Source organism: Quercus suber, unplaced genomic scaffold (assembly GCF_002906115.3).
Source record: "Quercus suber isolate HL8 unplaced genomic scaffold, Cork oak 2.0 scaffold_2, whole genome shotgun sequence".
Taxonomy (NCBI): Eukaryota; Viridiplantae; Streptophyta; class Magnoliopsida; order Fagales; family Fagaceae; genus Quercus; species Quercus suber.
In genome coordinates this window covers 1,906,386-1,925,154 of record NW_027069469.1, presented here as the reverse complement: position 1 = coordinate 1,925,154, position 18,769 = coordinate 1,906,386, and the positions used below count along the sequence as shown (strand labels likewise).

The 18,769-nt window shown below is 39.2% G+C and overlaps 1 protein-coding gene across 1 annotated transcript; it reads left to right on the top strand.

The window, feature by feature from the left end:
- The first annotated feature begins 341 nt into the window (after window positions 1-341).
- Window positions 342-803, top strand: LOC111988914 (uncharacterized). The gene has a single exon (XM_024020718.2). It carries the CDS (start codon window positions 342-344, stop codon window positions 801-803), a length of 462 nt encoding a protein of 153 aa, XP_023876486.1.
- Window positions 804-18,769: the final 17,966 nt, after the last annotated feature.

Below are 18,769 nucleotides of genomic sequence, written 5' to 3'. Positions count from 1 at the left end.
AATTTTATTTATTTATTTGTTAGTTTGTGTTACTAAAATTGTTTTTAGAGACTAACCCAAAACAGGAAAAATAATAATAATAATAATAATAGTAATAAATTAACAATAATAACATATTGGATAGACACCTAGCAAACCGGCATTTGCCAGTAATGGTAACTGCAATTTCCAGCGAATGTTTCGGTTACGCCCCCTTATAGCCAGAGAGAAGACAGAGACACACACAGAGCGAGAGAGAGAGAATTAGGTCTCCGTTTGCTGAAACTGTAACTCTTTCTCTCTCTCTTCCTCTCCATTTCTGCAAAAACATACAGCCCTAATTTTTGTGCGCGTATTGGAAAATGTCGTCGGCGGAGAGAGCCTCGCCGGCCGAAACCGACGAAATGAACGAGTCATTATTCGCCAAAAGAGGCTGCTGTTCATGGATTCCGTGCGTGGGACGATCAGAGCGAGCCTCCTCCGCCGTCGGATCGTCGTGGTGGGAGCGCATACGGACGGCGGAGATGAACGACGACGACAAGTGGTGGGTCCGGAGTTGGAGAAACTTCCGGGGGTGGTCCGAGATCGTCGCCGGCCCGAAGTGGAAGACCTTCATTCGCCGGTTCAACAAGAACCGGTTCAACAGGACGAAATTCCAATACGACCCCTTGAGTTACGCGCTGAACTTCGACGAGGGTCCGGGGCAGAACGGTCATTTGGATGAGGACTACTTGGGCCGCGATTTCTCGTGCCGTTTCGCTTCCATTCCGGCCTCCGCTAAATCGTCTATGGATTTCGGAAAAGACGCGCCGGTGTTCACGTGACACGCACGTGACGATGCTTAAATTTCGTTTCAGTTTTTTTTCGGTGCGCCGTGTGGAATAACGTGCGCAGGGTGCGGCGCCGATTTTGGGGTGTGGTGTAGGACAAAATCGTGGCAGTTGGTTGACTTTTTTTTTATATAGTAATTGGATAGTGGTGTCGGTGAAAGTTAATAATTTTTCAGTTTACCCTTCGGTGAAATTGGTAAGAACTAAGAAGGATGTGCGTTGTACTTTTGATTGTAAATGTAGGGTTGTGACGATGAATTGTCCAAATGTACCTGTGTTTGGTTTGTGTTTTTTCTTTTTTTCTTTTTTGTCTGTTACTAGAAACAAAATTACAATAGAGATTATTTGAGCCAATTGATTTTGGACACTTTAATCATATAGTAATTTGGTATTTCAATTATATTATGTTGCTTCTGAATTTCTTGTTGTAAAGAATTGGGAACAATCCCCACCTCTTCTATTCCAAGTTCCAACGAACCCTTTTGGAGTTTTGTGGAGTAGATGACACTCTTTTCCCCCTTTGCTGTTTAATAAAATTGTTTATTATCATGTTATTTGGTGTTCTGGCATTATTATGCTCTACTGGTACCAGACTACCAGTGATGTTTTGATTAACAATTGTGGTAGATGAGTTCTAGGGAAGAGCAAAATTCTTCACAACTTTTTTTTTTTTAATAATTTGTTGGATCAATAAGTTGTGACTAGTAGAATATCGTTTTCACATGAATTGTTTTTTATTATTACTCTTATTATAAATGAATCACACTGTTATCACTTAATACTTATGAAATTTTTTATATCATTAAACTTCTTGTGCTCTAGAAGACAGATTGTGTCACAATGTGGTTGTTTGAAGGGAAAAAAAATAATTAAATATTTGCAGGATAGTATGTATGACCTTATTATGTGTCTGGCTACTTCAGTGCAAATAGTAGAGTATTAGTTTTCAAGATGAATTTTGATGGTGTCTCAAATTAGTGATCACATATCCCATTTAGGCTTTGGAAGACTTACAAGATAGAACACGAGAACTCAGATTGACATCGGTTTAAGTTAGAACTCACTAAGGTGACATATCTAGGTATCAACTATCAAGTGTTTTGGTGTCGATTTTTCTTACCTCACTATGCATAAGAGCAAATATGTATTTGTACTTTTGAAAACAGTTTATCTTATTAATAATTTTTTGCAGAGAATGTATTAAAATATTCTTGTACTTTGAAAATTTGAGAAAAAGCGAGATTTAAAAATATGTACCTAAAATCTTGGGAATGTGTACATAAAATGTGGAGCACACCTGGACGAAGATAAGGCTAAAATATTGGGAATTTGTACCAGTCAGTAGTGTTGGACTGGATGCAGCATGCTTTCGGCCTTGAATATAGCCCATGTATTCTAAATATGAAGTTAATTTCCATGAATTTTGAAATTATATTTTGTGGACTTCAACTAATCTCTTTTTTAATTTTTAGTCTTTTAAGTTAGAGAAAAGAAGAGCAAGAAGAAGAAGAAGAAAGAAGAAAAAAAATAATAAGGATCTTCAATATCTGTTTTTTCCCCTTCCTATCCTAATACTTGTGACATAAGAATTGAAGTTTCAGACGAAATGAAAGAAATATTTCACCTTATTCACATGAGCTGATAAAAGCGAGGAACAATTTTGTTTAATGACAATAAATGATACGGTTGGATTACGATCCTTCATACTCTTATTAGAATAATCCTCACTTGGAATTCTTAAATTCCTATATTTCTTTTTATGAAATGAGTGAATTGCATTATATTATTTCATCAATGTTATAAATAGATTCTAAAATGGTAGATAACTTAAGATAGTGGGGAAAAAAAAAAAAAGTGCCACTCTTTGCCAACGGTGAAAATGGCCAAATACCACCATTTTGCAAAATTTGTAGCAAAAAAGCACTGTTTCAGAACTAATTAGTGATCTACCACTTTTCTAGTACTCGAGTACAATAAACTCGAGTTCCTAGAAGTCCTACCACCATGGCATAGGCTAACCTGGCATTTGGATTAAAAAATCCCACTTGGTACTTGATTTTCATGGACTTGAGTACTGTGTTAGCAGTACCCAAGCTCCATAAACTCGAGTATGGCTTAGGTTTGGTTGAATATCACTCACCACTCCACTCACTATATATACTCACCGTTTCACTATCTCTCAATCTCCCTCACTTAGTCTTACTCTCTCAATCTCCCTCTCACTTTCTTAATCTCACTCTCAGTCTCCCTAAGTCTCTCAATCTCCCTCTCTCTCACTCAGACTTGCTCTCTCAATCTCCCTCTCACTGTCTCAATCGCGCTCTCACTGTCTCAATTTGGCTCTTAGTCTTCCCTCAAAGTGACTCTGACCTCTCCCTTCAAAGTGTTCGTTCAAATCAAAATTTCTCTCTCTTAGCTTTCTAGAGGCAGCACCTTTCACCGTCGTTCTAAAATTCACCACCGAAGAGTTCAAAGACCAGCGCTATCATCAATAATGGTACTTCTCTATCTCTCTCTCTCTCTCTCTAGGGTTTGTCTTGCATGTCGTTTCTGATCTTAATTTTCATTTTTTTTTTGTTTTTGTTTTTGTTTTTTTGGTATCTCGTAATCCAATTGATCAATTAGATTGTAAAAATTACACAATATGCAAAACCCACTCACTACATACTTCATTATTTCTTAATCGGGTCATCATTACATTGTTGCCTATTTATGATTACTTTCTATTTTAAAAAACATTATTGAATTGATGCACATCTTTTACTTCAAATTTGACCATAAATATTGCCATGCAACCAGGCTATTATATATGTAATGTTAGTGATGCCAACTTCAGGCTCCTTTTGCACACTAGGGTTGTATATTATCATCTTAAGTGCATTGCTTCTACCTTGCAGTGTTGTAATGAACAATGTGCTTTGTTTGCTTACTCATTGAAAGCTAGATCTTCTTGAATATTGAATAGTGTTTACATTTTTGTAATGAAAATTGATTTAGCAAGTTTCTAGCTTTCTTTGGATAATGCCTTATGAGTGTGAAGTTTAACCATGAGCTCTTCGATATTGGCATCTGAAACTTGTGGCTTTCTCATTTATTTATGTAAGGGTGAAAATGTTTTATCTTGTATGCTAATGTATTCTATTTCTATTAGCTGAATATGCTATAATTTACTTGACATTCTATTCTTCTTCTTTTTTTTTTTTTTCTTTTTTTTTTATGAAATCAGTGAAGGTTGCATTAGATATACATTAATGCCATTTTCAGTCAAATATGTTTATAATTAAAAATAAATAAATAAGAAGAAGAAGAAGAAGAAGAAGAAGAAAGTTTATGTATTTGAAGTGAATTTTCCCCTGATTGCTGCTGTCACCAAATGCATGATAACCCTTAGATGTTCAAGTAAAAGATGTGTGTTTGGATTGCATAATACCTATTAAAAGATGCATAGTACTTTCAACTTTCACAGATCATGCTTGTAGTTTAGACACCCAACCCATTGTAATGCCATGACTTTGTTTACTTACCAGGCATAAACACATCCAAAACAAATGGCTTCACTTTACCCTAATGCAATTCTCTTTCTTTTAAATTTGCCAATAAACTATAACACAAATAACATTTTTTTTCTTCATCTAGTAGTTCATTGAATCTGCTTGTGAGGTATATAGCCACTCTCTCTTGAATGAAATTCAAGCTTATAAAAGAAATTTATTAAAGAAAAAGAATGAAAAATAGGAACTCAATTATGTGAATTTTCCTCATGTGTCATGCTCCTTAAAAAGAGAATTAGAATGTTTATGCTTTGCATTTGACCTAATGGGCGAGTAGTCACTTAATGGGCCATTAATCACCTTTAATTTATAACAGATATGGACCTACATTAAGCGGGACCCTTTATAGGGACTATCTTGACGAGGCAGGCTATGCATCGTTCAAGTTTGCTTTGGGATGCTCCTTCAGTAGGCAAGGTATGCACTTGTCCAAAATCATAGTCAATATATGCAGTAGAAAAAATTTTGGCATTTAAGTTTGAAGCGTAATTATTACATGCTTAGTGAATGCTATTATTAATACTAAGCTGCTCTGTTTGCAGGAAGTGCCAAGTGTACTGACTTATCGTCATCGAGAGAAAGGTCTACCTAAAGGTGGGTTAGATCCACAGATTGCCGCTTATATCACAGATGCGGGGTTAGATGGGCTACTTCGGGTCCCAAATATAGACCTTGATCACGGCGTTGGTGGAGGGATGGCAGCCGAAGACGCACTCATTCCACTTGCCCCACGGTGAGATGACCATCACGTTACAAGACATGGAGGTTATAATGGGGGTAACTGTAGGTGGCTTGCCAATGGTAGGATTTACCCATAGGCCGCCGAACAGACAAGTCGACGCTGGTAAGAACACTGCATTGATGGAAGGGCCGAGGGTAAAAGCTAAATGGCTCGAGGAGTGGTTTAGAAACCCTTTCCCGGTTGATGCCACTGAGATGCTTGTGTAGCAATATGCTCGGTTTTACATACGAGGGATGTTGGGTGGTATGTTGTTTATGGACAAGTCTGGCAAATAGCTCTCCATTATGTATCTGCAATTTTTCAATCCAATCAACAAAGGAAAGAATTATAGTTGAGGTAGTGCAGCACTAAGTTGGCCTATATAGACACCTCTGTAAGGCATCAAAGAAGACAACCAAGCAGATTGGCGATGCACTACTATTGGTGCAATTGTAGGCGTGACTGAGGTTTCCACACATATGTCCTGTGATGAGGCATCCACACCAGACATTGCTCTCAGGTCCACTTGCTATTAGGTATGTAGGATCTTAGATAGTTATTGTTTTACACTTCCGCATTAACTTTTTTGCATGGGAATTATGTAAGTAACTAATATGAAGGTTATGTCTGTGTTGTTTGCTAGATGGAAAGGGGCTAAGATAACAACTGAACATCCAATGCATGTCCTACGCGCCTATTATGTGTCGCTTGCTTCACTACAGCCAAATCAGGTATTGTGCCTTACAAGTAGGAACCGCTTTGGCATGTAATTGTTGTACTTACAATTTTCTTTGGAATGAATAAACATTTTTTATTTTAGAGTTAAACATTGTTGCCATGTATTCTTCACATTCGTTACACATTTTTCTAATTATATTGTTAATATGGTTGTTTGCATCTGTTGAATCATTGCAGATTGTCTAGGAGCCATACAGAAATTATTTGGGTTCCCTGCCCGCATATTGTACGACAGGCCAACACATATAGAGGTCTATTGTGCCGCTTATACATTTTTGAGAGGTTCAAGGCCATCACCCTGAACGTGTTCTCCGACAGTTTGGAATGAAGCAAGGCATACCGGTCGATGTCGATACTTCAACTAAACTTCATAAGATAACACTCCAGGGCAAAGGTAACTTTTGACAAGGGTTACCGTTATGGGGCGATAACTACAAACGTCTCCGAGTGCTTCAATGGTGTTCTAAAGGGTGCTCGCAACCTGCCCATTACGACAGTGGTGAAATACACATGGTTTAAACTGAATGCTTACTTTGATGATCGTTGCAATAAGAGCATAGCGCAATTAAATTTGGGGAAAAAATGGTGTAAATAGGCCTTGGATATCTTCATGCGAAATAAGGTGAAGGTAGAGCATCATAGGATGATGAGATTAAGCATGCAACAACAATCATATCAAGTAGATACACCACATAATCCAGGGAGTGCTAGACATGGGGATCACACACATGGATTTAATCTGTTACAAAAAACTTGCACATGTCAGAAATGGAAACTTTACAAGATACCATGTTCACATGTCATTGCAGTTTGTATTAGGTATCAACACGATGTAGAGCAATATATTGACCCATGCTATAGCATGAACGCACTATTCCTTAGCTGTGCTCCCGTTTTCCCTGCGTGGAAAGATAAATTATCATGGTCGGATCCTAAATAAACTCGAAAGGTCATCCTTAACCTCCAATTGATTTGAGAGAAAGGTTGCCCTTTCTCAACACGAATTAGGAATGAGATGGACGAGGGTGAGAAACGACCGAGAACCATACCATGGAAGGAAGGGGGGAGGAAGGTGCAATGTGGGTTGTGTGACCAAGAGGGGCATAATTGAAGAACATGCCCTAAGCGAAACGAGGAATCGACGAGTGGTGGTCTCGCGGACTAGGCGTACTAAATTTGAACTGTGACATCCTTCTAAATGCAACTTGAAACAAAATGCATGATATATGCCATTAGATCAAAATGCATGTTATATGCCATTCAATTATGTATTTTTAAAACCTGAGAAAATTTGGATAAAATATTAAGGAACAAATATGGCATTTATACTATAAGCTACTTTCCCTATAGGATGCGTACAAAAAGTCATTAGCATTGCCATTTGGTTTGTCACAAAAATTGCATACTAATTGGTTAATGTAATGTAATGCATAATTGCCCTATGTGTAATGTAATGTTTTTCCTTTTTTTTTTTTCTTCTGTGAAGGGTGTTAGGTCATTTGTAGGTTGGCCATGATTTCACTTTTCCACTTTTAACCTATTGAATCTTAGAAGTTTTCTCTAATTGCATATTTTACAATTGTGAAGGCACTCTCCTTAGCATGATCATCTTTAAGTACCCTACCATGAAGGGTGTCAACTTTGACTTGGCCTCTGTTAACATGATCAACTTCAAGTACCCTACCATTCAAGTACATTGCTAATTAAGGGTATCAAATTTTTATGCTCACAACCAATTAGTCAGTTTACTACTTCTATTATAGTGATTTCTTTGCTTGTGAAGGTTTAATGCTTGCCTGATTCAGTAGTGATGATATTAAAAACTAGTTGCCTAGAATTTGATGTTGTGGTTGATGTTCTTGCTATTTAATCATTAATGTGTATTACTGAAATAGGTTGAAGATATTTTTTTTTCCAATATATGCTTAACCTGTTTTCTAGAATTTGATGTTGTGGTTGATGTTCTTGTTGTTTAATGTGTATTACTAAAATAGGTTGAAGATTTATTTTTTCAATACAAGTTGCCTAAAATAACTTGTAGGCTACATAAATACATGTGCATGGATTTACACATTTTAAATTATCCATCTTTTTAACTAGTATTTTTGGACTGCTGATCCATCAATAGTTTAGCATTGAGCATTCTTTTAAGTTCCGTTTCATTTTTGTGTGCATGTGTGTGTGGATAAGGTGAACTTTTATAAATATAAATTCAAGCTTTGCTTGTGTTTTAACTAGGGATTTAGAAAGATCAAATCCTAAGAAGTGGGGTTTACAAATGAAGAGGTTGTAATAAGAGAAAAACATTTTTTGAAGAATATTCATCGATGCAAGCTAGCTCATAGTCATTACATGCAGAACCAAGATCATGTTTTAGTCCCATTAATCGAACAAAAAAAAAAATAGTATTTTGAGGTGAAAATTAATAGACAACCACTTGCTTCACTAGGACCTACAGAGGCATCAAAGACAAGGAGACATTTGAGTTTCAATTACGACTTTAGGTGAGAAATTATGGAATATGGAACAAAAGACAGGCAATATGACTCTACTTATTGGTTGTGGTAACTATGGCATATTATGTCTGTTTACAACCAGGAGTAAGCTAAATTGTGCTATTGATGTAAATGGTGTTTGACTCTACTTATATTTTATGGTAACTATGGCAATTTCCACTTGATGTAAATGGTGACAACAATGCATACTAGATATTCTTGTTTTTACAGATTTAATTTTTTGACATTTGTGCATAGGTGGAAATCTAACTTATAAGTATCAATTTTGACCCAAAAAAAAAAAAAATCTAATTTAAATCAAGATGATTCTATGACATTGGATTATTGACCTTTTTGTCAAATTAAGCTACCTTAAGAAATCTCCTCATAAGCACATATGGGGTAGGCACATACAACTTAAATTGTAATGTGTTCACCATAAATCTCTCCTATAAGTAAGGGAAATCATTAAATCTAATTTAATAGTGAAAGAAAGGAAAGGAACCTAGTGGGAACCAATTAAGGATATTACCATATCAAGAACTTCTTCTCTTGTATAAGCCTTGTCTGATATCATAACAAGATCCTTCACAATAGGGACAGAGACTTCCTCGTATTTGCAAGCTAATAGCATGGCTGTCAGCCCAACTAATTAAAGCTTCTTTTTGAGAACTATTTGGTGCTCTAAGAACTTGTCTATAAGTGAGGAATAAGGTCTCGTCCATAAGCTCAAACTTGCAGTGAACTTGTTAGTACAACCAATTTCATTAGTCAATTTCAAGTACAAATTTTCAGCATCACTCGGATGTCCCGATAACTGCCTTAATATGATTTTGCTTTGCACTCAAGAATGGGGCTTCACATATAGATTGACACTATACTTTAATGGATTCCGGTACTACTAACACAGTACTCGAGTTTCATGGACTCGAGTATCAATCTGAATGATTTTGCTTTACACTTAAGAATGGGCCTTACATACAGATTGATACTTGAGTTTAATGGACTCGGGTACTACTAACACAGTACTCGAGTTTTATGGACTCAAGTATCAATCTGTATGATTTTGCTTTGCACTCAAGAAATTGGGGCCTCACATACAGATTGATACTCGAGTTTCATGGACTCGAGTACCACACTAATACAGTACTCGAGTCCAAGAAACTCGAGTACCAAGTGGCATTTTTTAATACCCAAATGCCAGCTCAGCCAGTGCCACGATGGAATAGAAACTAGGAACTCAAGTTTGCTAAACTCAAGTACCATTTAGAACTCATGTTTAGTGAACTCGAGTACGTAAAAAGTGGTAGATCCCTGTTTAGTTCCGAAACAATGCTAAATTGCTACAAATTTTATGAAATGATGGTATTTGGCCATTTTCACCCTTTGCCAACTTTATCTTGATAGATCATATCTAACCCTAACAATCATACATTCTTTTGTACTATTGTGGAGAAACAAAAGAATATTCATTTGGGATCTTGGAGCAAATCAAATCCTGCTTTGGTTTTCAATGGAGTTCTTTCTGATCACTAGTCGATTTGTTGGACTTTCTACTTAGTTTCCAATGTTATAGGGGGGCTTGAAATCTTTTGAAATAGCTGGCTTCATCACCTTTAAACTTTTACAATATATAATAATTTCACAACTTAAGCTTCTATATATAAATTAATAGTCTAACAATGGGTTTGGTGGTCTCTACTTGAGCAATAACAATGGATGCAAGTTCAACTAATATTTCAAGAGTTCTTACTTACCTTTTGGTTGAAATGGCTTACCCAGAGAGGAGATAGTGAGGGACTCATCCCACAAACAAAAGCTCACCAATGGGCAATATTGTGTGCTAAAAGGTTTACATGGCTTATTCTTAACAAAAATGAAATCCCTCATAGAAACAATTCAGCTTGAAGTTCTCAAGATTGAGAGCTGGTAGAGAGGAGGTGTTTAGTGCATCAATAACTTACTCGGAATCACCCTCAAAAAAGACAAAGTTGAGCTTCTGATCTTTAGCCTAGGAAATTGCCAAACTAGCAACAACAGCTTGGCAATTATTACTCTTTTGAGTTTATTATTTTAGTTTTTATCTTCAGATTATCTTTAATTGACAAAACTTGCTAATAGGCAATTATTGCTTGATCATTTGAGTTTATTATTTTAGTTTTTAGCATGTTGGTGCATAGATATTGCTTCAAATAACTTCAAGGTGATTCCCCGTTGGGGAGTAGGGCAGACAGTGGTTATACTAAAATTACTATAGGAAATTTTAAGGCATTGGATTAGCAGTTATTTTTAGAAATATTTTATTAGGAGAATGATAAAACAATAAATGTTGTTAACAACTTTTGGTTTAGTAAATGGTGTCAAAACTTTCCTATTATGATTTAGTAACAATTGCTCTAAAGGCATCTGTTAACATGACTCAATTACTATTACATGGGTTCACTACTCACACCACTTTATTTAGTACTAATTATAGCATGCTACTTTAGGATCTGTTTGGTTGGAGGAGTGAAAAAGTAGGAGGATAGAAAATTGTGAAAGGATGGAAAAGTGGAAGGATAGAAAAGATTTTATTTTCTCTCTTTTTTGTTTGGTTGGGAGTGAAAAAGTAGAGGGATGGAAAAAATGAGTTTGAATAAATTTTCTCATATACCCTTATTAAAGAATGATGCCAATTTTTTTTTTAAATGTTCCAAAAAAATCACATCTAGTAAAAATAAAATATCACGCTTAATCCTTAAAAAATCAAAAGAAAAAAATTAGAAAAAAAAAAGAAAAAAAAAAAAAAAAAAGGAAGTGGCAATGTTAATGCCCAAGAAAAAAATAAAAAAAAAAGTGACAACTGGCAATGTTGTAGGGTTAAGGGCCTAAATGGTAAATTGGCCTTAGGCCTTGGCCGAGAGCATAGTAATCCGAGAACAAATGAATGGTGTTAGATGGGTCAAGTTTAGAATCTAATGAGCAAAATACGAATGGAAGGGTGGTCCGAGGAGGAATGTCTCCTCGAATAGGTTAAGCACGGCTCAAATGTGTATCATAAGGTTCAAGGTAACCTTCCAAGAAGCTCCAATGATAGGGACGTGTATCTCGAGTGTATTAGAAGGCTAGGAGCTCAGAAATATCTAAGGGAAAGCTGCTAGCACCGCATTAAATGCTCTGTAGCTAACTTTANAATTTTCCAAAGGACCTTTCTAAAGGTTCAGAGTTTAGTCCACCTACTCTCGTAAGTAATTATATCTTAAAATTTTCCTTTTCTCCTCAGCCAGCCTTCTCGACCTTTCTTCCTTTTTCAGAAATCTCCCCCCTGATGTCATCTGCATCTACTTAAATGGGTAGATTTAAACACTTAGTAGACTCTCCGGTCGGTATGGAGGGTTATAGAGCCAAATACCATATCCCACAAGGAATAGGCCTCCAATATTGTCCTTCAGGCCAAGTTTACATAGATAGAGGGGAGGGTGAAGTTGTTATTCCGATGATCGCCTTCATAGTGGGAGGAATGACACTCCCCATGGGTAAGATAACTAGAGACTACCTACTCAACCACAGGCTGTGTCCCTATCAATGTGCTCCTAATCTATTTAGAGTCCTAGGGAGTGTAGATGCTCTAGATGACCAGATGGGCTTAAGGCTCACATGGCATGACGTTATGCATATGTACGAGTGCCATTCTCTTGCTAACGCGGGATATTATCTCAAGTCTCGGTCTGACATTGTTAGGTTGATATCCTGCCTTCCTAAGTCCAACAAGGGCATGAAGAACGATTATTTGGTCACCTCCAAGGAGTGGCATGATGGTCTTCCTTGCCCAAATCAGGCAGGAGAGCCAGGTGGGGTACCCTAGGATTAGTTTCTTTGGGCTAGGGATTTAGCCCTTTTATTCTCACTCACCTTTAGCACTTCATTTTCTTCTGATGGTAATTTTCATTGGTTTGACCATGATTTCCTTCTCGGATATTTTTGTAGATAAAAACCACATTGCTCCAAGGCTCAATTTGACCAACGTCCAAGCTCTCAACTTTCTATTGAGGTCGTAGATATTTGTGAGCGAAGATAGATAGCTGCGGGCTGTTCACCTAATTTTGGATTACATGCCCATGTCCCGTATATTCCAGGATGCAAGCCAAGCAATAAAGGTTGGAAGCTCTAGACTAGCTTGGATAGACATCTCCAAACTGGAATTTTTGGCTCGAAGAGATCTTCCACCTGTTCAGTTGCCTCTTTAACGCATTCCTCAACAGGCAGCTGTTTTGAGAGAGGAGTCAGCCTCTTTTCGTCACTCCCTCGACACTGAGATCAATCAGTTCCATTTTGAAGACGTAAAAGGGGCGCTAGAAAAGCCTGTGGAACTCTCGAACTCAGAGCACGAGTCCGACAGATTTTTCATAGTTTATCCTCCTAAGTTGATCGTTGCTTGGGTTGATTCCGATTCAGAAGAAGAAGGAATGGATCTGAAGCGGAGACCTGGCTTAAAGGGTTTGATGGTGAACAGGAACAAGGGATAAACCTTCATGGATTTCCCCAAGACACAAATTCCTCTCAGCCTCTCTTCTCCTCCCCCAGCCCCCACTAACCTCGAACTACAGGCCAACCGAAATCTGAAGAAGAGAAGGCTAGTTGAGGACTTGGAGGAAAGAGAGGTTGGTCCTCAAAAAGGGGCCAAACAACAGAAGAAGGGCAAAGACCCTAAAAACAAGAGAGCCAAGTCCGTGGACAGCTGGGATGAGGCTGAAGTGCGATGAAGGCAGGGCACCTAGTCCCCTAGGCTCAAGATGGATGGTGCTTCCATTGCTTGGGATGCCACAATCTGGGAGTCTTAGAGGGGACATGCTACATACCTCGCCGAGGCCTTAGAGCAACCCCTTCTCCTCCCCCGAGATATGGAGGGCCTCAGGCATACTAGGCAACCAAACCTCTTTATGTCTTTGAAGAGGGATCTTGCAATGGTGAGCCGAACAACACCCCTTTTTCATTAAGTACTAAGCTGCATGTTTGGCCTTGTGCTTATGTGTTTTTACAACCCCTTTGCTATTTTTATGCAGGTCACCCAGCAAATCTATGTAGTTGAGGAGTGGGTTAGGAATGCCTATGACGAGGTCAAGGGTGAGGCCCACTCCCGGCTTGAGGTCGAGAAGGCTCTCGAGGCCCTTAAGCAGGAAAAGGCGAAGCTATCCAAAAAGCTGCTGTCTAAGCTCGCCAGAGTGCTGAGGCAGGCTAAAGACCATAGAGAGGGAGGTCGAGGATATGCGCCAAAAACTGCACATAACAGAGATAAACCTGGCCACCAAGAAACAATCTGTTTTGGATCTTAAGGCAGAATTGCAAAAAGCCAAGGATGTAGCTCGGGTGGCCAGGGAAGCTGCTGAGGCCATGGTGAAGGTGGCCTATGAGCGTGGAGTGAAGGAGACTGAGACCCGGCTGGCTGAGGAGGTGGCAGTGGTGTGCAGGGATTACTACTCCGAGTCTTGGGAAGTAGCGATGGATCGGGCGGGAGTCCCTGTAGACTTCGAGTTGAGGAGAGCTCAAAGTGTCTTCTTCCCAAAGGATATTCAAGAGATTCCAATAGAATTTCCTCCATCTACTGTCCTTCCGTTGCCTCCTCTCGAGCAACCTCTCATCACTCAAGACTCTTCCCTTAGTGCTGAGGTCGTGGTTGAGACATAGAAGGGCAAGGAGGTGCAACCATCAACCTAAGCCGACAAGTTAGAAGACCATCTCACGATCAAGGATATGGTCTACAAAGCTAAGGACGCAGAAGAAGCTAACCTCCAAGCAGCTAGCCCTAAGGGAGACTCTCACCCATCCAAGGCTTAGATGTAGGATTTGTCATTGTTTCTGTTTTTTGTTGTTTTTGTTGTTTATATATATATATATATATATTCGGCCCCTGCCGTCATTTGTAACATATTTCTTCATTTTAATCAATGAAAAGTCTTTTCTTCTCATGCTACATGTTTTTATTTTATATGCCTTCACGATTTTGATTATCACCAATAAACATGAACTATTATGACTTTTTCTATAGTAACGTCTACTAGCAGCAACTTGTCATTAGGATAAATAATTTCACTAAGTATTGGCAATAAAAATATTTTCCACATACTTGCACTGTGAATTGATTCCTCAGTAATGAAGATCGAATCCAATATATTGTATGTGATTTACTTTGTAAAAAATATAAGGGGCAAACACCTTGCATTCTGCCCAGCACTTAGACAAATAAGTGAGGACCTTTAGCTTGTTCAAAACCAACAATCCGAGGAGTTTGGGCTTAATTCGGGACCAATAAGTACCCCAAGGTCAGTGCTTAGCAATACGCCATTGAGTGTTGATTTCTCTCAAGCTTCTGGACTTCTTTAGGGTTTCGAGGTGGTTGTAAACTGTTAATGCCTTTGATTTGATCGGGATTGACCTCAATTCCCTTGTGAGTTACCATGTAGCCTAAGAACTTGCCCGATTCCACACTAAAGAGCATTTGGAGGCGTTAAGGTGCAGCTTGTGTTTCCTCAGAATGTCGAAAATGTTTCCGAGATCTCCCACGTGCTTAGACACTACCTTACTTTTCACCACCATATCATCTATATAGACTCAATGCTCTTACCCAGTTAGGGTTTGAACATTCTAATCACCATCCTTTGATAGGTAGACTCCGCATTTTTTAAACCAAAAGGCATCACTTTGTAGTGGTAGTTCCCCGTAGGAGTGACAAAAGCTGTCTTTTCTTGGTCGTCTAGGGCTAGTGGTATCCCTAAAAGACATCTAAGAAACTCATCCGAGGATGACCTACGGTGGTGTCTACCAGCTGGTCAATTTTAGACAAGGGAAAAGGATCCTTCGTGCATGCTCTATTTAGATTGGTGATGTTTACGCACATTTTCCATTTCCTACTCTTCTTTCTCACCACCACAGTATTGGCTAGCCACTCTGGGTAGAACACCTCTTTGATAGCCCCTACTTGCTTAAGTTTTGTCACCTCGTCTCTAACAGCGTCGGCGTGCTCCTTGGATGCACGCTGAGGTGGCTGCTTTTTGGGGTAACGGAGGAATTAACATTTAGATGGTGACAGATGAAGTTCGGGTCCACCCTTGGGGCTTCGTAGGCATTCCAGGAGAACATATCAACATTTCTTCTAAGAAACTCTAACAGCTCTTCCTTCTCCAGGGTGGGCAGTTGAGCCTCGACCTGAAAAAACTTCTCCGGATCGTCACCAATAACAACCTTTGCCAAATCCTCGCATTTCGCCTCCTCAGTTGGCACATCGATAGGCAACGCCGAAGCTCTTAATTACTAGAAACCTCCTTCAGCATGGGTCGAGGACTCAGCCTCGGGCTAATATCGGATGGCGGCCACCAGGCATTGTCTAGCCATAAATTAACTCCCAACAATTTCTTCAATCTGGTCCCCCGATGGGAATTTCACTTTCTGGTGCAGGGTAAAAGAGACAGCCCCTAGGGTATGAAGCCAAGGCCTACCCACTATGGCTGTGTAGGGGGAGTAAGCATCCACCACGATGAAGTCCACCTCCGCTACTTCCAAGCCAGTCTGTATGGGTAGCCTAATTTGACCCTTCGAAATAACAACCTTCCCATCAAAGCTTACCAGAGGAGAACTGTAGGCCGTTAGGTCCTTGGGCCTCAGGTTCAGCCCCTTATACAGGTTGGGGTACATGATCTTGATGCCACTGCCTTGATCCACCATTACCTTCTTCACGTCATAGCCCCCAATCCTGGGCGTGACCACCAGAGCATTATCGTGAGGCTGTACAGTTCCAACCTTATCTTCCTCTGTAAAGCTCAACGCCGATCAGGCACTTACCTTAGCCCTCTTTGGTCAGAATTTGAGTCCTCAGCAGATAGCCGAGCAACCGTCATTACCCTGGAGGGGCAAGACCCGGTCCTCCCTGGAGTGGCAAAGATGACATTTATCGTGCCTAAAGGAGGTCTCGTAGGAGCATCTCTTTATGATTCCTAGCGAGCTTGGTTCCTCTAGCCACTGGAATGATGTAGGAAGTGCTTCAATTTCCCTTCTCAAACCAAGTGGTCCCACAAGTTCATATAGTCCTCTGTAGTATGCCTTTGGTCCTAGTGATATTGGCAATAGAGGCTCTGGTTGCACCTCATAAGGTTTCCCGCCATCTTATTCAGCTATTTGAAGAATGACTCATTCTTAATCTTCTCTAGAACCTAATGTATTAGCTCTCAGAACACGGCATTGACTGCCTGAGTATTGGCAAATCTTGACTGTCCAGCGAAATCTCTATACAACTGATTGTTACTATATCGGTCTAACCTGAAATCCCTCCTCCCCTGAGGGATAACCTTATCCTTTCCCTTCCCTCACTGCTGGTCTTCCTCAACCTTTTTGTACTTGTCAATTCGGTCCATAAGTTGGCGCACACTAGTGATAGGTTTTCCCATCAAGTACTTCCTTAAACCGTGCTCAGTTGGGAGGCCACTCTTAAAAGAACTGATGGCGACGTCATCAAAGTCGCCATTTATCTCATTGTACATTTTCCAGTATCTGTCAAAGTACGTTTTCAGGGTCTCCCCATCTAGTATGGACAAGGACAGCAAAGAGTCTAAGGGCTGAGGAACTCTGCTACAAGTAATGAAACGAGAGCCAAAATCTTGAGTGAGCCCCCTAAAGGAATCTATGGAACCTACCTTCAGGCCATTGAACCATCTCATGGCCACGGGTCCAAGACTGGAGGGAAACACCTTGCACATCAAGGCCTTATCCTTAGAGTGGACAGCCATTCTCTGGTTGAAATGGCTTACATGTTCCACAAGATCTGTTTGACCATCGTAGATGGTGAACGTTGGTTGATTAAATCGCCAAGGAAGTTTTTCGTCTTCAATCTTGTGTGTGAAGGTGACCTGGAAATCTGGTTTAATGCTTTGCTTATGGCATCATTTCCCAGGCCCCTGCATGGTGGGCTCTTATGCCTACGTTTGTGGCAGTTCTCCTTCTTGTAGGAGAAAGATTCGCTGGGTCTCGTTGTGCATGGCACAGCTTTCTCTTGAGCTGGTCCTCTTCCTGTTGCAGGGCTCTAGTATTCTCCTTCTAAGAGAGGTGACCCTTTCCCTGAAACTAACTTCTACCGGTCCAGACGATATGCACACTCCCCTCTCGATCTCCTCTTCGCTCGAGGTTGATAAAATGGTTTTCGTGTTGGGATCCTATGGACTCTACTTGTTGTGGACTTGAACCTACCATGGTTGAATGCTGCACTCACTATCACCCAAGTATTCTTCCCACAGACAGCGCCAATTATAAGGAGCAGATTTGGACTTCAAGCCCAACAGGGGTGTAGGCTTTAGTCTAAAAAACCCAAAAAATAAATTTGTAGAGAATGTGTTAGAAAACTGGGCTTTAATGAATTAAATGACGAGCCAATAGATTTTGATACAAAGAAGAAAGAAAATAATAAACTACCCAAGAAGAAATGTCCTCGACGAGTCTGAGGAGATAGTTCTAGAATATTGCTTTAAACTTTGGTACAAGTCTGGTTCTTAGTTGCTATCGTGTTTTTTCCTTCATTTTTCGATCCCTTTCCTTTAGGGTCTTTTACATTATATATCTCCTCCCTGGCGATCTTGGCCTTCTATTTGTCAATCATTCAAGCCACTACTTGAGTGCCGTCCCATCAGACACCTTTTGGCTCTCTATGAGTTGCGTTTACCAAGGAAACATTGTTCAGGGGTCTTCTCACATAAATGCGGCCAGAAAAGTAGCTCGGTGCATTTAATGCGGTAGTAGCAGCTTTTCTTAGATATTTTTGGGTTCCTTCTGCTTATGTATTCATGAGGCACGCTCTATCACTGAGCTTCTATAGAGGTCATTTTCTTGTTGGGATTCATATTTGATATGTATCCACCATAGCCAGGGGAATTACTCCTCGGACCACTTTCCTCTCCTTTACTATTCATGAGACTCTAAACAGGAATCTCTCATGACTATTTATCCCTCCTCGGACATGTCAGCGTCTTCGAATAAGCCCAAGGCCCAATATATGATTTTGGGCCCTTATCCCTACACACACACACACACACACATATATGTGCCTTAAAATTTATTTTGTTCTTGTCATATTACAATTTTATATTGTAAATAGTGACTATTTTATTTGTAAATATTTTTAATTATAAATATTAACTATACAATATCAATTTGGATATGAAAAAAAAAAAATCACAAATGTATAAGAAATTTTTCAAAAATAGTTAGACAAAAAGATAGCAATGAAATTCATCTTTAAAATGTTCAAATATGTCATCTAACAATTCATGATTAAGACTTTTTTTTTTTTTTTTTTTTTTGGGTTTCCAAATGCGTGCATTGATTGCATAATTTTTACTCATGATACTTTTTATAATCCATTTTACATAAAGAAATTTATCATAATCAAATTGGTTAAATCCTAATTAATATCGATTATGTCACAAGATGATTAAG

Bases quoted from the DNA above. Each gene is read 5' to 3' on its own strand.
- LOC111988914 (XM_024020718.2), top strand. From the start codon at position 342: ATGTCGTCGGCGGAGAGAGCCTCGCCGGCCGAAACCGACGAAATGAAC.